This window comes from Glycine max, chromosome 1 (genome assembly GCF_000004515.6).
Source record: "Glycine max cultivar Williams 82 chromosome 1, Glycine_max_v4.0, whole genome shotgun sequence".
Taxonomy (NCBI): Eukaryota; Viridiplantae; Streptophyta; class Magnoliopsida; order Fabales; family Fabaceae; genus Glycine; species Glycine max.
The window spans coordinates 2,535,740-2,560,644 of NC_016088.4; the positions used below are offsets into that span (position 1 = coordinate 2,535,740).

The 24,905-nt window shown below is 30.0% G+C and overlaps 3 protein-coding genes across 3 annotated transcripts; 2 read left to right on the forward strand and 1 right to left on the reverse strand.

Moving 5' to 3' along the window:
* Window positions 1-2,334: 2,334 nt before the first annotated feature.
* LOC100794010 (cyclin-D4-1) lies at window positions 2,335-5,017 on the forward strand. The gene is made up of 6 exons (XM_006572956.4): window positions 2,335-2,920; window positions 3,428-3,514; window positions 3,624-3,722; window positions 3,819-4,020; window positions 4,121-4,242; window positions 4,358-5,017. Exons 1-6 carry the CDS (start codon window positions 2,594-2,596, stop codon window positions 4,604-4,606), a joined length of 1,086 nt encoding a protein of 361 aa, XP_006573019.1. The 5' UTR covers window positions 2,335-2,593; the 3' UTR covers window positions 4,607-5,017.
* Window positions 5,018-10,668: 5,651 nt separating this feature from the next.
* Window positions 10,669-17,944, reverse strand: LOC100794539 (ATP-dependent 6-phosphofructokinase 5, chloroplastic). The gene is made up of 13 exons (XM_003517659.5): window positions 17,521-17,944; window positions 16,660-16,750; window positions 15,582-15,655; window positions 15,232-15,343; window positions 14,794-14,889; window positions 14,565-14,666; window positions 14,372-14,446; window positions 13,935-14,075; window positions 13,721-13,837; window positions 13,535-13,639; window positions 13,257-13,337; window positions 12,131-12,259; window positions 10,669-11,178 (listed from the first exon to the last, which is right to left on the reverse strand). Exons 1-13 carry the CDS (start codon window positions 17,892-17,894, stop codon window positions 11,011-11,013), a joined length of 1,665 nt encoding a protein of 554 aa, XP_003517707.2. The 5' UTR covers window positions 17,895-17,944; the 3' UTR covers window positions 10,669-11,010.
* A 5,683-nt stretch (window positions 17,945-23,627) lies between these two features.
* LOC102669053 (uncharacterized) lies at window positions 23,628-24,905 on the forward strand. The gene is made up of 3 exons (XM_006572957.3): window positions 23,628-23,685; window positions 23,788-23,864; window positions 24,146-24,905. The coding sequence occupies exons 1-3, from the start codon at window positions 23,646-23,648 to the stop codon at window positions 24,746-24,748; spliced, it is 720 nt and encodes a 239-aa protein (XP_006573020.1). The 5' UTR covers window positions 23,628-23,645; the 3' UTR covers window positions 24,749-24,905.

Sequence of the window (24,905 nt, forward strand, 5' to 3'; positions counted from 1 at the left end):
AAATGAAATGTTTGCAAAGTATGTTTAATCAAAATACATTTTTCTTAATATAATTCTCACTCACACATTTATTATTTATTTAATTTTTTGCTCAAGAATTATATTAATTATCATAATTTAAGATTGTTTGTATTAAAAATAGTTAATAGGTAAATTAGCCATTTTCTGAATGATTGATGAAAGACATAGGTGGATCAAAGAAACGGACCTACTCTAGAAGCTAGCCAAGCTGTCAGCAATAACTAAACATGAAGACAATTTTCCAAGTTTGAACATACACGAAGAAACGTCTCTAAAAAAAGGAAAAATGTAAATAGTGAAAGATAACTATTTTTTTTTTTTGCACATGAGATAGATAATCAAAGACAAAAATGTAAGAAAATGTGTAGGAACAATTTTCAAGCCAAACTACCCATGATGAAATGTGCATTCATAACTATCATATTTGGATAGTTACTAGAAAAATAATTAGTGTTTGTATTACTCAAAAACTTAATAAATAACAGAATTTAAGGTGTAAAATTGGTCTTTGACCATCCAGATAAGTTGTGTGGAGAAAATAATGAAATACTTGTAAAATATGTTTAATAAGTACATTTTTTTAATATAATCCCTAATCACACTTTTATTATTTATTTTATGCTTTTCTCAAGAATCATATTAATTCTCAATAATTTAGCTATTTTTTGAACAATTGGTGCAAGTATAGTATAGGTGGGTCCAAAAATAAAAAGACCTAGTCAGAAACAAGTCAAGTTGTCAGCAATAACTGAACATAAAAGTAATTTTCAAAGTTTAAACATGCATGCATACACGTTTCTAAAAAACAAAAATATGAATAATAGAATATAACTATTATTTTTTTCACATGAAATAAATAATCAAACGCTAAACTATGAAAAAATGTGAAGGAACAATTTCCAAGCCAACTGCTCATGATGATGAAAGATGTACCCGTTTTTACCATGTGAGTAGTTACTAAAAAAATAATTGATGTTTCTACTACTTAGAAAACATAATAAATAACACAATTTGAGCTGTAAAGTGGGTCCTTGACCAAAATAAATTAAATTTATAATTTTTTAGTTATTTATGTTTTATATATCGCTTTGTTTACAACATTTTTAACAATTCACTACGGGTAGGGTAATAATTGATATCCCATTTACCTTCTTTTTAAAGGATAATAATTGATAATTGATAGTTTTAATTTATATTTATTATTTGACTCATGTTCAAATACAATAATTTCAATTAATTATCTTGACTAACTATTTTAAAGAATTTAATAGAAAACATATTAAGCCTAAATTAAGGAATGGTGATTAGAGTGTATTTATGTTTATAAAAAAAAGAAGAAAAGTTAAGACCATTTTGATGGAATTTATTTGCACTCCATTAATTCGTCACCCTTTGATACAACCTAAGAAAAATTATTTACCAAAATTAGAAAGTCAAACTATTCTAATTTCTTTCTTTTAAACACATCCCAACAAATTAATTTTTCCAACGTTTTTCTAAACCTATTAAGTAAATCCCTAGTTAATAATAATTGTTAAAAAATGTCAACTTTTATTAAATTGCAAAACTTTTTTTAGGAGGTTTTATATGAAAATTAGAACAAAACATTTTGTTTTACAAATAAAAAAATTAAACATATTTTATATTTAACTAGTGCAAGCACTACATGCTTGTGTGATTTTTTTTTTGATAAATATAAAAATATCATAAAGAAATGTTGGAAATAAGAGAAAGAGAGAAATATAAATTAGAGAAGAGAAATCGCATTTTTACTATAAAAAAGAGAGAAATCACATTTATTAGTTACAACAATAATAAGTTTTGACAAATGAGAAGAGAAAAGAAGAAATTAAAAGAGAGAGAATAAAAAGAATAAAAAAATTAAAAAATAAATTAAACTATAATACATTTAACGCAGTAAAAAAAATGAAAACTAAAACGAATATTGTTTTTACTATTGTCATATACTTAAGACTTTGAATAAGTTCATATAACTTATCAATAAAACTCAATGACAGTAAAAAAAAGAAAAGAAAAGAGAATTGTGTTAAAACATTTAAATCACAAAATATATTGAAAAAAAAATTAACAAAGCCATATAAACATATTAAATAATTAAACTTTGAAGAAAAAAGGAGCGTAAAATCCAAAAGGTTAAATTCTTATACCAAAAGAGGAATCCCCATTATTTTGTTTTCCCAACATTCTTAATTTGGTTGGAATTTTTTCCATCTTGACAAAATTACAGTCCCATTTGTTTTTGTTTTTGTACTCACCACAACATAAAATCATTTTTTTTTTTAATTTTCCTTTGTTTTTGGTATCCATGGACAGCAGCAGCACCAATACCATTGCCCCTCTTTCTTGCTTGCTTGTCCCATTTCTCTTTCTCTCTCTTTTGCCCTAAACCCACAACCCGCTTCCTACATAAAGCTCGCTCCTTTCACTCCATTCTCCACTCTACACTTCCATTCTCCAACACTCTCACATGGGTTTTTCTCAAAACGCCCCACAAATCTGTTCTGTTCCCTAAGCACCACCCTTTTTCTGTTCTAGCACACAACCGTTATCAATGGCTCACAACTCAGACAGTGCCACCTCCAACCTTCTTCTCTGTTCGGAGAACAGCAGCACCTGCTTCGATGATGATTTGGAATGTTGTGATGCCGCAGATGGGTCCAACTCCAGAATCTCGCATCAGTTCTGGGACCACCATGAGGGTGGTGGTGGTGGTGGATCGGAGTTGTTGGCGTGTTTTGTGGCGCAGAGTGAGGAAACTGTGAGGGCTATGGTGGAGAGAGAGAGGGAGCATTTGCCGAGGGATGATTACTTGATGAGGCTGAGGAGTGGGGAGTTGGACTTGGGTGTTAGGAGGGAGGCTATTGATTGGATTTGTAAGGTATTGGGGTTTGTTGATTTCTGGTGTTTGATCCATTTTCAATCAATGGGCATGAAAAGAAAACAATCATTTAATGAGAATTTTTTGTTTTTTGGTTTGTTTGTGGATTTATGTGGATTCTTGCCTTGGTGGGTCAGGAGTTTTTAATGGAATTTTAGTCATTTAGAAGAGTTTTTTTTTTATTACTTTGTTGTCTGATTTCTTTTGCCTTCTGATATCAGGTTTTATGCAATGCTGGTTTTTTTCATTGGGTATCAATTGGGTTTTGCTTTAATTTTTTGAACTTCCAAGTTGGAAATGGATTAGCTTGGTGCTATTGCCAATTCTTTCGCCACTGGCAGCTTGTTGATGTTCTTAAGTTGATTTGGATTTTCCTTTAACTTATGGAATTGGATTTTGTTTCATATTGGTTTAAACTGTGTGATGAATGTGGCAAATTGCAATCTTGTTGTATTTAATTGGGGTGATTGTGTTGCTGACTTTTTCTTTTTATAATGTGATCAACAGGCTCATTCTTATTTTGGCTTTGGACCCTTGAGTTTTTGTTTAGCTGTGAACTACTTGGACCGCTTCCTATCGGTTTTTGATTTACCGGTAAGATCAAATGTTTGAAAGTTTATGGCCGTGTTTTTTACTTGGTTTATTTCTCTGTAATCTCTTTTTGATTGTCTAATTGGTGTTTTTGGCCTCTTGGTATGTTTAGAGAGGTGTGACTTGGACTGTGCAATTGTTAGCTGTAGCTTGCTTGTCGATTGCGGCTAAAATGGAGGAGATCAAAGTGCCTCAATCCGTAGATTTACAGGTATAGTAGAATCTTGCAATACTGTAAGATAGTTAAATATGATTTTGTTGTGTATGTTACCCTCTAATTTTCTCGTTGATATTGATAATGGGGCAGGTTGGGGAACCAAAGTTTGTGTTTGAAGCTAGAACCATTCAAAAAATGGAACTACTTGTATTAAGCACATTGGGATGGAAAATGTGCGCTATAACTCCTTGTTCCTTCATAGACTACTTCCTTGGCAAGATCACTTGCGAGCAGCATCCAGCAAAATCATCCGTTTCAATATCAGTGCAGCTCATCCTTGGCATAATCATGGGTATTCTCAATACTCTGTTTGAATATTTGGTCCTTCCCTACTCTGCTTTCCTTCAGGAGTAATGAGTTTGATGAGTGCTTTTTTGGGAAATTAATTGCAGGTATTGACTACTTGGAATTCCGGCCTTCTGAAATTGCTGCCGCGGTGGCTGTTTCTGTTTTAAAGGAATTGCAAGCGATAGAAATTGATAAGGCCATAATTGATCTCTTAGTAGTAGAGAAGGTGAGGTTGCTGTTCCCACATAGAGCATATTGTCCTTGTTGAATTGATAATTGGTGTTTAAGGTCATCTTAGTGAACTGTTCTGACTTTTGTGCTATGCAATTTTCATTTTGCAGTGGAGAGTTCTGAAGTGTGTTGAATTGATAAGAGATTTGTCCTTGATCAATGTTGCTGCTAGTTTAGGCAGCAAGGTACCATATGTGCCCCAAAGTCCAATTGGGGTGCTGGATGCTGGGTGCTTAAGTTATAAGAGTGATGAATTAACTGTTGGATCATGTCCAAATTCTTCACATAATATTTCAAATCCAAACCCTACTAAGAGGAGCAAACCAGATGGACCTTCTAATGGAACCTCCAATTCATGAAATGTGGATTTTCTTCCTTCACCAAAGTTCATTTAGTTTGGTTGAATGGGAGTTTGGTGTGGTCTTGGGATTCCTTGGAAACATTCTCAACGAGAGTGTGCTTCGGATGAATAAGATAGGAATTTAATTAAGTGCTTTCATGGTAGAAGCATATGGACATGACCAGGAAGGAGGTGTTGATAGTTAAGTTTTTTTTTGGTTTATAGTCAGATTATAGAAACAGCTACAAATACTTGGGACATGCGATTGGTGGAGAAAATTTTGATGAAACAATGTTGAGGTGGCACAAACACAGAATGTCACAGTATGAATGTAATATTTGGAGAGGAGAGCCATAATTGTTGTCCATGTGAATGTCCTAAGTTCTCATTTTAGAAGAAAATTAATATATAAAGCATTTTTTTATGGTTATGAATTTTGAAAGAAAAACATAAATAAACATCTCTTCCAATTTAAAGCAAAAAGAAAGTATCCGGTGCCTAAAAATAATCCAAAACATGTCTCATAATATGGTTGAATTGTTGTCATAGTATGTGTATATCCAAGAAGCAAGAATTAACGTGTCCAACGTCAATGTTTTGTTGGGTCATTGTCAGTATTTGCGACCAAGATCTACACATGAAACACAAAATTCGTCTTTGCTGAATATTGGGATTGGAAACCTCTATCTCTATGAATTATGATGTTTGCCTACTCTAGCTTTTGTTGAGTCATTGACCAGTCAACGTTTTTAAGTATTGGCTTCACAGCCGAACAACACTGAACAAAACCTCACATATGTTTGGTGGGACACTACTGACAAAACAATACAAAAAGGATATAAGGCACTTTCCTAGATTCAAGAGAATTAAGTTACTTCTTTTTTTTTGTTGAGAAAATATAATAATCTTTTACAACGCCTTTTATAATATTTTTTTATTATATTAATTATTTTATTATGCATTTCTTTTTCTTCTCCTTAATTTTATACAAAGTTGTATGAATACAATTCTTTTTTTTTTTTTTGCATATAGTTACTCTATATTTTAAATGTTTACCAGATAAACGTTTTCTTTTTTTTTTTTTAATCTTGAAAGACATAATTTCTTTGCAATTTTTTATACGTCACAAATATACATAAAAACAATCCATTTGAAAGTCGTTAAACATGCAAGAGAAGCATATAGTATGAATTTAGCTTCTTCACAATCAGATAGTATATAATGTAAAAATTAAGAATATATTCATTCTTTATCAGCAATGTTTTCGGTCCTTTATATTTTTCCCTTTCTGCAATTATTTTACGGCAATTCTTATGACTTTCCAGAATAAAAAAAATAAATATTTTTAAATTAATAAAATCTTGATATAATTATACCATTTTTTTCTCACAAAAAATCATCCATTTTCTATAGAAGTTGTAAAATAAACAACTTGTAGTGTGATTAAAAAATATATGCTACTATAATTTATGAAGTTCACGATGCAAACTTTTAATCCAATTTTAGTTTTTTTTGCAAGAATTTCATGATTCATAAATTTATTAGTTATTTTTTATATTATTTTTAATATTGATTTCAATAGTTGAAACTACCACGAACTTGTGAAGTTACTATTGCTATAACCCGTACAAAATATTCAAAAGTGATTTTTAGACACATTGTGATATTCGACACTTTATCAAAGAGACAAAACATAAAGTAATATAAATATAATAAGTGATATGATGTAATTAATAGGAAAATGATAAAGAGAGATAAACAGTGTTGACTAGTGATTAAGTGTTTACAAATTTAGAATTAAAAAAATAAGAACTTCTCTAATATATTTTAGTCAAAGGAAAAATTAAAATCTGATAGACATTTTATGTATTTCTTCCATTTCAAATTAATTGATATTTAGAGTATATTTCAAATGTTTAAAAGACGAAGGAAAAAAAATTGCGCGACATAAAAGTTTATGCGCGTGTTACAATTGTGGTTACGGCAATTCCTAGTTAAGTTTACAGAAGAGCTCCAATGTTTCTGCAGTGAAGTGACTTTAGGTTTCGTGTTATCTAAGTTCACCACAGTACAGAAACAGATCTGCGATGTATCATGTGTACTGTCAACCGTTTGATTCATTTTACTAGGAAGGAAATATTAAAAACATGACCAAAATTATAAGGGAAAGGGAGTGCAATGAAATAAAAAGAAAACGTTATCTTTATTTAAATAATTATATAAATAATTTTTATTCATTAGATTAAAATAAAAACTTAAAATTAAATTATTTCAAATTTAAATTAAAATATCATGAAATCATGAAATCTTTATAAGATTTTACAAAATAGATAATCAAATATTTTAAAAATTTAATCTACCTTAAAACATCACTTTAACTACCGCTATCTGTCATGACCTAACATATCTTATATTATGTTGAGATTTTATGGTCAAATGATATTTTCTTTCTTTTTTATTTTCTTTTAATAAATAACTAAAATATCACCCACTATTGTCTCGCTTTCTTTTTGTTCACTTTATTTTCTAAAAGAAACATACCATTTACACATCATCTTCAAGGAAAATCAATTTTTAAGTTCTTAAATTACTTTTTGCAGGTACCAAAAGATTGTGCTGTAAACTCTTTAATATTTGTCTTTAATACCTACAAGTAAAAAAAAATAACGTTTTCTAGGCCCTTAATCAACACATCAAAATTAAGAACTTTCATTAATTTTTTACTCCAACAATAAACTCAATGAGAACTGACTCCACGTTTTACTCTTAACATTTTATTATTTAACGGTCCATTCAATCTAGGGTCTCGTCTGTTTCAATAAAAAATGGTCCCACATCGATACCGTCCTTATAGAAGAACGGTGGTTCTTCCAATATGATGACCCCCTCCTACCGCTCCAATGATGAACTTGAAAAAAAGGAGAGTTCTTATGTTTAAGAATTGAGAGAAGAACCCGTTAAAGTTGCTCTTAAGTTTCTTCACACAAGTTAAGAAAAGAAATATTAAATTCAAGTAATGGAACTCTATTACATTTTTACTTAAATATTCTTACTCTTCTTTCCAATATTTATAAATATATTATTAAATACTCCAACAAAATAATATTTATTTGGTCAAAATTGAAATAAAAATTAATATATATATATATATATATATATATATATATATATATATATATATATATATATATAGTTAGAAACATCAATTAATATGATTATTTTTGTAGTTTAACAATTATGCACTGTTGTAAAACTTTACCTAATCTATTTTCTCTTTCTTTTAACTTAAAACATCAATTAATTTTAAAGCGAAGAGAATATTATTGTAACATAGACTATTTAATTGAAGAATATTTGAGCTGATCAAAAGAAAAAGCAACGAGTTCACTTACATAATTGTTTTTCATAAAGGGAAGTACAAATGAGTTGTCATTCATATTTTTCTTTTCAGTTAGATTTGAAAGTTTGAATATCCATCCATCCATCTATGTATGTATGATCTTCAAAGAACCCAAATAATCACAATTATTTCGTAAACCATTATTTCGCGAAGTTATGTTTCACGCCAAACAAACTTAGCATAAATTACATACCGGATTGAGAAATTAAATCAAGCATGGTACCTAAACCTTTGTTTTTGTTCTTTGACTAGGATATCTTTACCAATTCTATTATCAAACTCTAGTTCCTTAAACATTGTTTTGTCGAAATAATCAGTAAAAGAAAAGAGAGTAAATTAAAAAGATGCACGGGGTTAGCAAAACTTGTAATAAAGAGAATAATTCTCTTTAATTTCGGTCTTTCTGTGTATGTCAGTTTTCTGGTGTATCTTCTGTGTTTCACTCACTCCATGCATGTGTATTTCTGTGCAATGTTAGGTGGTGGGTACCCAAACTATGGTCAATGCCACTGCCACACTGATCAAGGTTGGTGGAAGTTTTAACTTCCAGAGCTTTGAGTGGATGCAGTGACGAAGTTTTCAAGTGCTCTTTCTGTCTCTCACGTATAATATATACTCTAGTCAAGCAATTCAAGCTCTCATTTACCTTCCATTTCTTTTGTGTCTTCTAGTGGCCGCAGAAGATCCATAATTTTTTCACGATGCAAAACTAACTTGAATAGTATATATCTAAAACTCCTCTTTAGTATTTTTCGTTTAGATCACAAATATTTTTATCGGAAATTTTTTTATTTAAATCGAATAAGATTATTGTAATGAAAAAAAATTCCTGAGTATTTAACTTAATGGAGTGACGTTGTATAATTCATAATTCATGTAACCCGTCTCATTTAGTAAAATATATACGGTTTTATGGTTATTATTGTTTGAGGACTGAATGAAAAAAAGATGAGTAAAAGCTCAAAAGGGTTGCTCAGACACACAAACATAAAAAGAATCAGAGTTTTAGAATCCATTTATTTGAATGCTTTAGCTTGTTTTAAATATGTTGACAGATGATGGATTCCTGTTTGTTATCGCACGCAGGAATCTAGCATTAGTTAAAACTGGTTAGTTATAAGATTGAGAACTTTGACTTTTCAAAAGGCATTAAAGAAGGAACAATTTTCTGGCATATCTTCACGGGAGAGAAAAAGAAAAGATGAATGAAGGGTGAGGATGAATAATGAATGTATAAAAAGATCACTATTCAGTACTCACTAGGGCTGACCTGGGTTTATTCCCCTTGCCAGAAAAGTACTTTTACTTAATTTCCTTTCGCCACAATTATGTTCCTAATACGAGGCAGTAGCAGAGAGGGTATATTCGCGCACTTTTATCTTTCACTGAAACATTGTTTTATTGACTATTTACCATCATATACAACATGTCGAAGGAGAAGATCCATATGCTACAAAAACACTAACATCACCTCAATTTTTTAATACAATTATAGGAAGGGGATGTTTCTTTTTCCTTTTCATTGACTATTAGAGACTACTTTATTAATTAAGATTTTAAATATTATCAAAGTAAATTTTTCCTTCTTCTCTTTATATAAAAAAAAGAGTAAATTTTTTCTTTCCTAAGAAACCCTAAACAAGTTATGGGAAGGATTTTGGGTGACAAGTTAATTAGGTTTTGGTGTTGCTAAGAGTGTCTATGACCTAATTTTGCCAATAATAAACTAATTTTGATGAATTTGAGTTTTGAAAATTAAACCTAGCTAGCGTGTTTTGAGTATCATAAGGGATTATATTCTGAGTAATCTTAACTCAGACTATTGTCATATATTTCTTTCAAATTATATTTTTTAACGATTATATATTAATAATAAAATTTAGACTGATTTTGAAGTACATATATTATTTTTATATTTCTTTAATCATATTATTTAATTAAAGTTAATGTTAATATTGATATATTATGTACACAAATTAAGTTAATTCAATCACATTTTTATTAGTACTGACCAAGTTAGATTTGAGACTAAATAAATATTTATTTTTTCAAATTTCAAGTTAGTACCCAACTATATATGTCGGGTTGAAATTGGTTTATATTCTAAAAAAATAACAAATCACTTTCAACTGGAAACTGCACTAACATATGAATTAAGTAGTAAGTAATGTATGAAATATTTGTTTAATTAACTCATGTTTTTATCTTTTACTTAAATTTTCTAGTGAAAGAAAAATCTTTTACTTTAATTTACTTTGATCATACCACTCAGTATATGAATGAACTGGCTTAAGGTTGTTTCTTATTAATAAGAGGTTTAATTTATATTTGAGTTCTGATAGAATTATTTCAGTAGAAAGATACATATGATCTTGACTATTTTTTTTTTTACTTTGCCCATAAATTCTTGAATAACTCTTGCATTAGTATTGTATATTTAAATCCTCCATTAATTCATGTAACACAGCTTAAATTAAAACATAATATTATCTTCGTCACACGTTCTCATTTTATTTCACATACCCATTACTCTTTTCAGTCTTCCTACAAAAATGCAAAGAGACCAAGGTAAAAGGGTAACTAGTAAACTCTAATTTGCATGATTGTTCTCAACGAAAGTTACTATACTAAAGTCGTAAATCAAAAGAAATGGAAACACTAAGATAACAGAACCAAAATATGAATGGTGCTGGATTGGAATATTGGCATCAGAGTCTTGAAACATATATTCAATAGACTTCCAATATTATAATACTCTATATTTACAACAAATGCCACAAAATCAAGCAAATAATGCTCTGTCATTCCTCTCAAATTTCATTTTGAATGCAATTGGAAGACTATGAATTTGCCATGCTATAAAAATTTGAATGAGGGAATGTCATCCTCGGTATTATTTTCCACTAATGATATCATGTTGGGTATATTAACCAAAAATACTTTTTTGAAGCTATCTTCCTATGATATACTCTACGGAAGCCTGAATTCCCAAGCCTCATGAATGTATTAAAATGGGAAAATAATCAAATGAAATCGGGTTGGCCTGTTGAAGTTAAGCAACGATGCCACATTCTACTGTTAGGGTCCACTAATTTGGGATGAGATATCACTTCGGGGATGGGAAAGTAAGCATAGTGTGTGTTACAAGAGCCTACTGTAATGCCACTAAATCCAGCAAATGCACCATGAACCTGCAATACAAAAGCTATGAATCAATATCAAGTGACTAATGTACAACACTACACATAAGACGTACTTTTAATTGGAGATGTTGAATTGTATGCAATTTGTGCTTGAGAAATAGTACTCATATCAAGGTCATATATACCCAATAATCATAAACTAGAGAAAGAATTAAAATGTAGTTGACTCCGTAATCTCAAAACCATCACCATATTTATTGAGTCTATTCTCCAATAGAGCTTGAGTATATTATCGATCTGCTACTCCAGAAATTTCTTAAGGATTTATAACATCACCATATTAACCTTTCAAAAATTTTGCCACCAAATTAGTCCTTCAAAAATTTAATCTGTCACAAAATTATTCCCTCAAAGATTCATTTCTGCTACCACTTTAGTCTTCTAGAAAGACAAATACGGTGAAATTTTAAATCTTTGAGACTAATTTGGTGACAAGTTTATCGGAGTACTAATATGATAGCATTTTTAGATCTTTTGAGAGACTTATTTAGTGACCAATTTTTTTTATTTAATATGGCTAATTAAGAGTGTAACTTTGAATGATCAAATTGAGGATTTCCTCCACATATATTGAGTCGAACAAAGAACAAAAAAGATGAGTGGAGGCAATATGATTACAGGGTAATTCAATCCCTCTTTGATGTTAGAGTCTTATTTTATGGGACTGAAACTCCAAATGAATCTGATATTTGATTAATATTCGCATACTTTATATCTTTCTCTGAGAGAAAGTAGATCAATATGAACATAGTAACTTAGATTGAAAACTATATTCTCCATTCTTTTAGTTTGGTGAACTATAAACATAATCTAGAAGTTCCTAGCTTTATTGATAAGAAATTGAGAATAAAAGGCCAATAAACTGCCTATGAGAAACAATAACAAAAAGTGAAATCATATATATGCAACAGGAAAATGATAGAGAAGGAGAGAGACTAACAGCATTTTGTCCAAGTACAGTGCATAAAATTCCATCAGAAGCATTTGCTCGACATGCACGGATCATGTACGTTGGATCGATATATTTAACGTCAGCATGAACACCAATTTCCTTGAAGTATTTTTTCGTCTGAAATAAAGCAGTTGTTGGCATGAAACACTGATTTAAAAAATTTAAATGAAGACAGATATCTGCATTATAGAATATGCAACAGAAACCATACTCAAAGAGTAAAAAACACAATGCTAAGCATTGTACCTCAAAAAAGGCGGTTGAGTTTTAGCTTTAACAGAAATAAAAGTAGGACAGCAGCTCAATATCATAACTAAGTTCAAAACTGCTTCATGTCTAGCTCATTTCAAAAAGCATCCATGCATTAACTTAGTTATTTTGCCCAAAACATATTATTCAGTACTTAAGAAAGGAAAAAAAACTTCATCTAACATTTTCATATAACTCACATGATCCAAGCTTTAATAAGATGTGTTTGTGAGCAAATTTTTTCCATTTTTTGCCAAAATTATTATGCTTAAAAGGGAAAATAGCTGCTTTTTTCCAAAATAATAACTTGTTAAGTGGTTACCAATAACCAACTTACCCATGATCTTGACCATTAGAAAAGAGGAACCTATAATCAAAGATTCAATTTGTGGCATGATTACCCTGGATACATATATAGTAATGTAGGCAACTGGAAGGATATTAAGCTGCAGTGTTTCTTTGGAGAACTAAAACCACCTTTGGTAGACAGCATGGAGCTTCTTTTCTAGAATTTCACTTCTTAAAGTGGGAGAAGGGATTTGAACACAAAAAGAATATTTACAAAATCAACTTTCCTTTTCAATACATTTAGAGACCAAAAGCACAAGTAAAATTGACACATTGCCTAGATGATAGGCATAGACAAAAATATAAAATACCTTTGGGTTACGTTTGAGGAGAAAATACAAATTATAAATGAGCTATTCCACAAGCTTAGATTTTCTTTCTTATATTTGATTTGAAATTTAATTCATGAAAAACAAAAAAGCAACATATATATATATATATATATATATATATATATATATTTTATCCAGTCTCAACCCATTTGTATTGTAAGCATCATAAACAAATAATAACAAACCTCTTGTTGGGTATATACACCAATATCTCGAAATACAGTGTTTCCAGAATTATCAGTAGCATTAGTTTTTTGAAGCAAATTCTGCATCAAGAAGACATATCAGTTAACAAGTATAAATTTCTAATTCTATGTCAGAATGTAGCAATCTTCAAATAAATAAATTAAAAAAATAGCACTGCTCATTTTTTTACTGATTGACATACCATGAGAGCAGAACTTTAATAGTGCAAGTGTTGTGGATTTATTATTTGTGAAAATAATTACATAATTTATATCACCTGTCCAGCTCTCTCTGCCACACAGACTACAGCTGATCCTTTTGTTTCTATAAGGTACTTGAGATAACTCAACACTCCACGAGGTCCATGTAAATTGAAAGGAACCTTTGAACCACAACAAGAACTTGCATCAGTATATCAGTATGACAAAGAAAGAGTGTTCTGACCAATTTTTATCATATATACCTCAGGAATCAGACATATGTCAATCTGTCCACTAGCTAAGGTAGCATGCATTGCTATGAATCCACTGTCACGGCCCATCAATTTCACAATACCAATTCCATGATATGCACTATGTGCCTAATAAAATGAGGGAAGATATGTAAATATTGTAATATTTACCAACATGAAAATATCACTGTTTAGTAAAATCGACTCAGAATGTCAAGTAATTTACCTCAATGTATGCAGAATTTATTGCTCTTTGTGCTTCCTCAACCGCAGTATCGAAGCCAAAAGTTTTGTCCATCAATAGAATATCATTGTCTATAGTTTTAGGCACTCCAATTACAGATACCTTAAGCCGTCTTTTACAGCACTGAATGGAAAAAAAAAATCATTAGAGACTCAGGACAAGCTTGGATATTCTAATAGCATGCAAAATCTGTCAATATTATATCACACATAATGCAAATCTCAAAACAACTGTCTAACATACAGTTTAATGTTAACATTAAGTAATCAGAAAGTAAATGGCAGTGAGTAAAACCAATTACTAGAAAATAATCTTCTTTGTAAACTCCTAGATATGTTTTGTCACAAAAGAACTCACATGGATCACAAAATGATCCAACTGAATGTGATCAATTAATACAGAGATAAAGGATTAACAACCTCATTGTGAATTGCATTTGCACCAGCATGTGTGCCATTTCCACCCAACACAAAGAGCATGTTGATCCCTCTTTCCTGAAATCCATAACTTGCACGTCAAACAAATGACAGTAAATATAGTACCCAGAATAAAAAAATAAACTTTTTTCTGCAAAATCATGAATTTTGTCAATAGAATGCATCAATAGACCACCTTCAAATTGTCCACAATTTCACTGACTCCAGGTCCTCCACGTGAAACTCCTAATAGGCTTCCACCTGAAAGATGAATATTCTGAACCACTTTCCTTGACAGCTGCAAATGAAATCCAAATATTGTAAGCATTCATTAAGAAGAAAAGTTCAATAGATTTGCAATATATCTTTAGTTAAATCAAATGATATTTAGACCAAAATCAGCAAGGAGGGAAGCGTGAGATTACTGGAACTTCTGTCAGCTCTTTGTCTGAAAATCCACGATAACCAAAAGGAATACCCACAATCTTTGTTACACCATATATTTCGAGTGTGATTACAATCTGCAGCACATCAAATATTGAATCAAACATTGAGAAACAATTTAATGACCATAAAAACTAGAGCTGGTTTACAAAGAAACCCAAACTAGAAATATCCTAAATAGTAAATAACTAGATATGAAAGCAAGGAATATATTTCAGGTTTGTTTGACAATAACTTAGGCAGTATTTCACTGCCCAGAGAATTTAGTGACAACATATTGCTGAGATGGCACAGTCAATGCAAGTTAAAATGTGACATTTCTCTAATAACTTTTGCTGCCTTAACTTTATTGCAAAGCTTTAATATTTAATCTAAAATTTATCAAAGCTATATGAGTAACAATTTCACATCAAACTAACTTGTCTGATGACATCATTAAGACCAGGGCAGAGCCCCCCACAAGTAACAATTGCAGCCTTTACTTCTTCCGGATGAAAGTATATCTTTTCCCGAGGTCCAGCTCGATGAACCCTAAAAAGGATTTTATACAAGAAAAAGATTAGTTAAGAAACATTTTTGATTGATGAGTTCTTAGTGCTACTTACTGAAAAAATACATCCTCTATCCATCACAAATTTCAAACCAACCTTCCAAGTCCCAATAAAAAGTACTCCATTGTTTTTAATATAGAAACATTACTATCTTTTAGAGTGGCATATCATAATCAATCACTATATTTCAGATTTGAATTGTGAAATAAAATATTTACCATTGTTCCACCCAATTACAACCAGGATCAATGCACTCAGCGCCAGCAGATGTAGGTGATGAGTAGTATATTGTCTGAGAGATCAAAGCAAACGGAAATTAACATTCAGAACTGTCAACACTTGTATCAGAAACTTAATAGAATAAGATCATCAACTAAAATCCAACACAAGCATTTCCCTGCTCTTCAATTGTATTTACAAAAGACATTCCAATGCAAGAATGAGTTGAAAATGCAAAAACTGTTTCCTCTTGCAAGACAAATATTGGCCTTAGTGTGATAATAAACATGTGATGTGTTGATGACAGAAAGACAGTATTTCAAGCAACTAACCAGGAAATACAGTCAAACTCTTAAGTTGTCAATTCATATTATTAAACTAGTATTAACAAGTGCCCACAAAGAGAACTAGTTTGATTCAAAATCAGTGAAGGCAACAATATTAGTCCAAATATCATGGCTAAAGAAAAAATACAACACATTGACAACAAAGGAAACCTGAAATTGGTGATACATGTGGTTTCAAATTGTGGACTGCATCACCTGATGCAGCCGCAATATTACGATCGCGGCAGTGTCTGCAATTGCAATTGCACTGTTTTTGAAAATCACAGAAAACTTCACAATGCAACACCGCAGGTGGAAACAGACACATGGAATGCCATGTGTTTTATAGTTCTAACACAATTAGTTTTTCATTCTTCCTCTTTCTTTATTTGTAGATTTATACGAAATTTTGAAGGGTTAGATATTTAGTAAAATGACAATGAGCTAGTAACGAGGGAGAGGTGGAATTTGGGAGGGAGAACAAGAGATGCAGAATGTTTAAAATGGGTCAAGATGAATTATATTTGGTGCAAACATAAAGTAAATTCACACTGCAACGGCCACAATAAGCATCACAACACAATAGCCGCAATTGCAGTGGCTGCATTTGCGAACGCAACCGCAATTTGAAACATGAATGCAACAAAGATTCACAGAAAATAGTATCAACGGTAATAACATCAAGCAAGCTAAATACCTCTTCATAATCAATTTAAATTCAAACAACATGAAGGGTGAATGAGACACACACCTTAAGAAGCACTCTGTCATTGTCATTAATATATCCATGCCAATCCTCATCCAAAGGATAATTACCAGGAAAGTCACTAGTCGTAGGATTTCTGCCACAGTCACAGACATAACCAAAAAAGAAGAAAAAAATTGCAGTTAAAACACATCAACGAAGGAAAAAAACTTTTTTTATATATTTTGTTAGTCGGAGAATCAGAGTTTTACCTTGATAATGTAGCATAACTTTGTTACATGAATTATTAGAGTGAAACTCCAATTCAGATTAAAAGATTCATGCTAAAAACATCTAAGAACTACATCTAAGTATTGTTCGTGTTCTCTTCAAATCAGAATTGGAGTTTTACCTGGATAATCTGTGTAATAAATGTTTGCATTAAAGAATTATGCAGATTACAAAAGTTAAATTCCAATTTTGATGAGAAACACACTTAATGTAATTCAAACTAACGTGTACAAATCGGGATCCCCTAATTCGTATGTCCATACGGACTAGGTTGGATCCCGATACAAAAACATTCAATAAAACAGACTAAAGTGCACACATCGGGATCTCCAAGTCTGTATGATAATTATTAGTCCATACAGACCAGGTTGGATCCCGATACAAAAACATTTAACAAGACAGATTAAAGTGTACACATTGGGATTCCGAAGTCTGTATGATAATTATTAGTCCATAAGGACCAGGTTGGATCCCGATACAAAAACATTCAACAAAATAGACTAAAGTCTACACATCCGGATCCCCTGTCCATATGATAATTGTCTTAAAATTATTAGTCCATATGGACTGGGTTGTATTCCGCTACAAAAACATTCAACAAAAGAGACTAAAATCCACAAGTAGAGACGAACCAACCTCATGTTGGGAGAGAACGTAGAGGGCATAGAAACTGCATCCGGAAAGATATCAGTGACATGGGGGAGTCTGAAACGGTCTTCAAAGTCGTCCTTGAACTTGGTTTTCCAATCAGGGTCGCTGAAATCAATTGCGGAGTTGTTGGACTCGGAGGAAGTTGAACTTTTACTCTTAACCTTGGCAAAGACGCTAGCCACTCTGGTAGGAACTGCCAATGCCTTGAAACGAGAATTGGAGTCATTAAAGGCGTAGGAGCAACGGGTTGAAGAAGCTGTTAGGCCATGAAGAGTGATCATATGCGACATGCTACCCATCAAAAAACAGGGGTTTGCGGAGAGTGATGAATCAAATACAAAAGTTGTTGTTTGTGGCATGCGGTCACGTAAATGAAATCACGTGAAACAAACGAGAGAGACAACCTTTGTAGTGCTAACGATGGCAATTTGGTGTGTACTTTACTGTTGTGTTATGTAGAATCTTCAATGGAAAGTTTGTTACTTCCTTTTCATTAATTTTCAAGCTCTACTGCTTAAGCCTTTATTTATTTATTTTCTACTTTTCACGTTCAACTAGTATTTTTGTCAAAAAGATAAATATTTATTTGTACACCGTTAAAATTTATAATAAATGAATACTAATAAGTACGAGTTATATTATAAATAAAATTTAAAACATTTTTTTTTAAAAAAAATATTGAAACTCAACTAAGAAATAAAGATGAAAAGAATATATTAAAAGATATAAGTGATCAAAACATTAAATCTACAGTTAAAGATAACCAAAGAGTAATTTAAGATGACTGAGAAAGATAATTTTGAACTAATTTTTCAATTAAATTTTTAAAAATTACAAAGTGTAATCTAAAGAAAAAAAATAAAAAAAATAAAATTAAATGTTCAATATATAAGATCATGATAAGGCATATAACTCAACTAGTATATTAGTCTATGCATTGTAAAAAAAATGTTAATTTATTTAATTATAATTTAAAATGATAAATATTTTTAAATATAAATCATATTATAATTATTTTTAATAAATTAAATATTTTTGAACATCTAAATTATATTTTAGATTCATGATCATTAATTTATATTATGATACAATGTTCCTTATAATTGTTGATCATTTTTTAAAAAAATGAAATTGAAATTTAAACTAAAGATATTAAAAATGCATCTAAGATTGAAAGATGAGAAATTCAAAAATTCCTAAAATTACTCTTTCATCAAAAACATCTAAAAACGCTTTAGAAGCAGTTATTCTTCAAACGGACCATTTTTAAGAGATTTTTTTTTTTTTGCAACAAGAATGGTTTTAAATATTTTTCTTATCGTAATTCGTAAGCTTTTATCTCTTTCGTTTCATCCTTTTCATTCTTGTTCAAGAAATTTGGATTTTGATATTTTTTTTTTAAAAGATCAATAGTTAAAAATAATGCTGTATTGCAATATAAATTACATGCTTTTCTTAAATCTAAAATTTAATTTGTATTTTAAAAAAACATTTATTCATAATTATAATTTAATTTATATATTTAAAAGTATTAATTTATTATAATATAATAGTAGATAGTAAGTTTTTTTATAAATATTTTTTACAACTTTTATATATAAAAAAATATTTTAGTGGAAAATAGTTCAAATTAATTAAGAATTTAATCAGAATATATAAAAAATCTAAAAACATTTTATGTTGTTATTTAGTCATATTTAAATAAAATTAATTTTAATAGATAATTATAACAATAAATTATTTTTCATTATGAATTTTTTTTGTGTGGTATGTTTGTTAACATTTATAAACTACTTTAAAAATCATACGTGGAGTATCAGTGTAAATATCTTTACATTGATAACGTATTAAAACTAAACAATTTATTTTTTGATAACTCATTTTTATAAAATACTGAAATAATTATTTTCTTTAAAGAACTAAAATAAACCATGTTATTCTTTATGCATTGTTTGCTCGATATCTCTTTCTTTTCTTTTAAGATTTGTATTCAAAAAGTAATAATATATTTTTTCTATGATGCAAAGATTTTAACACATTTAACTAATTAAAAATTATCCTAAATTTATTTTTTAAATTAAATAATAAATTAACAATTTTATCATATATAATAATTTATATGTAATAATTTATGATAAAAAATATTACCGATACAACATTCAAAATATTCTTTTAAAAACTCATTTGTGATGGGATGATAATATATTCTTTTTGATTGCGAATTTCGAATATATATTGATTAATATGAGTTTTTCTAATGCCATTACAAAATACTGGATCGAATACATATTATTAACTCCATTGTGAACTATCCAACATGTGGATTAACTTATATGATTATTAATCATCTACTTAATATATTGATAGTTCTACGAGACGAGTAGGATGGCCTCGTATAAAAGATATGTGAGTCTCTACCAAAAACTACTCCATTGTGATTTTCTTTTTGAGTGAAAACAACAAAAAAACAAAGAGAAAAACCACTTTCTAACAAAAGCAACACTGGAATTAGATAAGACAATTGTTAAATTGAAGAGGATAAAAGTAGGAAAAAATAATAAGAAATTTATTTATTAAATTAATAATATAAAAGATTTTAATCTTTTGAAATACTTAGAAACATTTAATGAAATACATTAAATGTTTTTAGAACTTTGATTTATATCTTTAAAATACTCGATAGAAAGACAAATATGATAAATAACATTTTTTATTGATAAATATTAATTATTAGTTATTAACCATAACATTTTTCTCATGTAATGTAATTTACCTTATATTGCTAAATGTAAACAAGACTTTTTCCAATTAGAGAATCTCGTGATCAAATTGGCATTCTAATTAATGACAGTTACATCTCACACCATAAGACTGATCCAACAAAAATACCTTTCAAATATTTATTTGGTCACTTTTTGAAGAGAGCAGCCACCCTAACCTACCAACCACAACGCTGTTGAACAAGTCTGTAAAGGAAGCCAACTATTAAACTTGTTTGGTTATCTACAAACGTGAAAAATGTGGGAAACTCATTAACCTACAACTCAGTTCAGACAAATACACAACTTAGAGAATGAGAGTGTGAGACTATCACTTTCCTATGACGTAGAATGGAAAATTTATACTTTCCAATACATAAAGAGAAGTAATGTGAGTGTTAAATTCGATTGAAAGTTGGATATGAATAATTGAAATCCAAACATACTAAAAAAATTCCTTTTACAAGCATCTCAAGCTTCAATCTTTTTATCTTTACCGGTATACTTATCTTCTTAACAACTTATCTCCCCGTTTATCATTATTATCTCTAAATTGAATTTCAATGTTTTTTTTATAAAAATAATAGAGATTTATCAATAGTTTAAAATAAGCTTATCTCACCATTTTAATTGTTGATTGTAAATAAAAAAAGATATAATTCAAAGATATTTATTTATTGTATATTTAATTACAATGTAATTTGAATATTTAAAATATATTTATTTATTATAAATTATAATCATATAAAATGTATTTGAAACATTTAAGTATATTATTAATTATAATTATAATTATAATATAATTTATATATTTAAAAATATTTATTTATTATAAGTGCTAGAGATATAAAAAATACTTATCTCCAAAACACGAGTTTGACTTAAATTTTTATGTTTTACTAGTACACATAGATATTTCTTTGTGATTTTTCTAATAATTTATGATCTTTATTGATATAATTTACTATGAACATGTCTAAAGTTTGGTTTATGTTAATTTTCAATATGTTTGAAATTTTATTTTATTGTGGTTGTTAAATATATTTACTAATTATTGGATATCTAGCTCCAAATTTGAATGTTTTATAAAAATAAAATAATCTTTAAAAAAATCATGTCAAACTCAATTTAATTTTAATTACTGTAAGACTTACTTAAAAATTTAGTGAGTGATGGGTCGTAAACATGGATAAGACAAATTATAATCTCTTACTAATGATAAACCATGAGTATATCTTATCGTATTTCACTCAATCTTAAATATGGTTACTATAATCTATAGTGACGGGGTTGTGATGGTAAGTATAAAAAATATTAATTTTAACTAAAATATAGTTGAAGATAAAATTGTAGGTATATGTTAAAGTATTTTTCCGATAGCCTTAAATATCGTAACTAAAATTAAAATCTACAGTTACGAATACCAAGCTGTAGGTATAGCGAATTATATACAACAAAATCAAATGTTATTTGGAATAGGCTTATTGTGATATACCTACGATTTTGTTTTATATTCACATTTTTCCGTTGTCACCAGATGACTTATTCCCTATAGTGACATCTCAAAATTTGTGTGAAACCCTTGTCTCAAGAGGAAGAAGAAAATGAAACAAAAAAGAGAATAGAGAATAAAGGAACTCACCATCACTAAGGAAGCAACTATGGAACTCCAAAAGAAGGAAAGAGGTGCTCCTGGAATAGATGATTATGATTCTTCTTCAACCTCTTAAGAGTAGAATGACTTGAGGAAGAAGAGAAGCGATAATAAAGGTTTTAACTTAATGTTTTTAGAATTCTCAGGGGTTTAGGAAGGGTTTTACTGACTTTTCCCTCTCTTAGACTTTGCTAGATACACTCCTTCCTTCACTTATTTCAAAAGCCCAACTATTAAGGCCCAAACTACAAGAAAGACAAACATTCCTTAAAACACATAATCTCACTTCTATATTTTACCAAATTAATTATTTATAATATAAATTAAATGTAATCTCTCTTATACTTTAATTAAAATACTTAGTCAGACAATTAGAAAAACAGTGCGTCACAGTATTGTTACTCATACCTCATTATTTGTTTTTTTTATATATACATTAATTTTAAATTTATCAGGATGTGATTTTCAATTGTATATATGCACACAATTTATTTGAAAACATTATTGCTATGTAATTTTAGCAATAATGTTACGCAAACAAGCGAACCAGCTATTTATATAAATTCCCCAAAATGATCATAGACAGATCAATTCAAAGCTCTAGATAAAAACCTCCATAAACTCTCCTTTCGTTCCTCGATCTCGAACTTATATGGTCCATAAACCCTAGCGACGATCCATTTTTTTCTTTCTTTCTTTCTGATTCCTTAATTTGAAAGGGACATCGAACCAAATCTCATAAGCATTAGCATTACATGAATGTATTGCAAAGCAAAGTTTCTGGTTTTTTAGATATACATATCTACATTCTTATGCTATAAATTAAAATACATAACATAAAAAAAATAATAAGAGTCTTATTCTCTTTACTTTTTCAATTAGAATTTTTCAATTTTTTTTTCAAATTTGTATTTCACTCACTAATCTCAACTAGAGGTACAATTATTTTTTTTCTCTCAATCATCTCATACTCTCTTCATTTTATCAATAGTTTAAATAACCCGATATTATAATTTATATAAATTATTTATTACAACAGATTAATATCTATGCACTATCAGTGTAAAAAATAAAACAATTAGTGCATAATCATTTTTCTGTTATTATAAATCACAAACATAACTTATATTATATATTTAAAAATTTTAAGTACATAACAACTTGTATGCACAAAATAGTGATTCGTGATAAATTAGTTTGCCAGGAATGTTAATAATGGAATTCGCAAGAAGGAAGCAATGGATATTAATTATTATGACACTGTTACACGGTGAATGGCATGATTTCATTGGCTTGAATAGGTTCCTTTTAACTAACCTTAAAAATCCGAGGGAAAGGTACACATCCAAGGAAGACACATCAAACATGTGGGTGTTGCACCCTATTATTGATTGTGCTTTAAGGGCAACCCAACCAGTGCCTTATTTATTCCTTCCACGTAAAGCACAATTTGTCTCTTCTTAACGTTCATGCACACCCAAATCACATACTAAAACAGTTAGATCTATTTGGCGCCTAAATTTGCATGAGCCAAGGGAAACACAGCCTCTTACTATCACATTTTCTCTAAGCACCCTAATGTGTGTCATATTCCTTACATATTGTCACAAGCCCCATATCAGCACTGTCCAAATCACATTGCTGGCATATAAATTCCACATATTTGATGCTGCTAGTGCAAGCACCAACTATACAACATGGGTCATGAAGGAGAATACACCGAGGCAGATATCCTAGGTGCAGTGATTACACTCTATTCTAATCAAAGTCTTTATTAATTTTCATATTCCTCAAACTTTTGCTGATAAAACTATTAATGCATTTTACTTACATATGCAGATTTATCAGCAGAGAATTGCCAAGATTTGGAATTTGACAGCAGTACTTGGCTCAGTTCAACGCTGGACTCACAAAAAGTTTGACTTCTTTCTAGTTTCAAAAGTTACACAGTTGAATTAAACTCGAACTAAGGTTTTAAACTGTTGTAGCGATAGATGTTTCATCGCATTTCTTGATATTGCGAGAAATTGCAGATAAATGCAGGCAATATTGTGGTTACAATTGCAGTTGTGAACACTCTTAAAAAGTTGAAGTTGTGGCTAAAACCTCGATCGGAGACCCTTTTTTAAGACCTTGACTCAAACATATATATTGAGCATGATTTTTCTGATTATTCCATCATTGATTTGAACTGCAGCAGAAAACTGAAAACGGTAAACGGGACTGCCATTACGTGAAGAACAATTGGAACATCCTCGCAGTTCCTATTTCGGCAGAGGAGCTGAAGATACGAAGTGAGCTAGGAATGCAGATTGAGAGGGACTTAGAAGAAGAGATCAAGGAGGGTATATACCACCTTGCTCTTCGGTTGCACCGGATTTACCAGCAGAAGAAGGAAAGAAGTGCAAAAGAAGCATGTGAACTCTACAATAAACAAGCTAGGGCAGTTTCTGAAGTGAACATAAGCATAAGAATGGAAGGAGCAACTAAAGTTGAAATTAAAGAGATCAACAAAGAAGCAGCTGAAAAGGATTCACGGAATTCTAGACCACAAAATGTGAAGGAAGTGAAGAAGGTTGATTGGGTGAAGACCCTCAGAGCAGGTTCAAGCCCTGTTTGTGCTACAAGATCATCATGTGTCAGCTCAAAGAATAAGAATAAAAAGTTAGGCACTGACCCTAATGTTTTCTCCAACTGGAAAATTCATGGTGGGAGGGGAAAGAATGCTGGTTCTACCGAGCTAGTAAAACAGAATGCAAGTGTGGACAAGAAGATACTTCAATTGGTGTGGAAGGTTTGAAGATCTTTGTAATTTGATTCGTGATTTCTAAGGCTTTGATTGCATAAATAATAGTAATATAGTTCGGAATGATTTTTCCCTAAAAACAAATGATGGATAGTGTATTGAAGGAGTGAAAGTTTCTGTAAAGAAATAAAGTATCGATTTGATGTGATGT

Coding starts and splice junctions, on each gene's coding strand:
- LOC100794010 (XM_006572956.4), top strand. CDS start 2,594: ATGGCTCACAACTCAGACAGTGCCACCTCCAACCTTCTTCTCTGTTCG. Junction 2,921..3,427: donor CTATTGATTGGATTTGTAAG/GTATTGGGGTTT, acceptor TGTGATCAACAG/GCTCATTCTTATTTTGGCTT. Junction 3,515..3,623: donor TATCGGTTTTTGATTTACCG/GTAAGATCAAAT, acceptor TGGTATGTTTAG/AGAGGTGTGACTTGGACTGT.
- LOC100794539 (XM_003517659.5), bottom strand. CDS start 17,894: ATGCCACAAACAACAACTTTTGTATTTGATTCATCACTCTCCGCAAAC. Junction 14,890..15,231: donor TTAATGATGTCATCAGACAA/GTTAGTTTGATG, acceptor GATGTGCTGCAG/ATTGTAATCACACTCGAAAT. Junction 12,260..13,256: donor GTGTATATACCCAACAAGAG/GTTTGTTATTAT, acceptor GCTTTATTTCAG/ACGAAAAAATACTTCAAGGA.
- LOC102669053 (XM_006572957.3), top strand. CDS start 23,646: ATGGGTCATGAAGGAGAATACACCGAGGCAGATATCCTAG. Junction 23,686..23,787: donor CACCGAGGCAGATATCCTAG/GTGCAGTGATTA, acceptor TTACATATGCAG/ATTTATCAGCAGAGAATTGC. Junction 23,865..24,145: donor CAACGCTGGACTCACAAAAA/GTTTGACTTCTT, acceptor TTTGAACTGCAG/CAGAAAACTGAAAACGGTAA.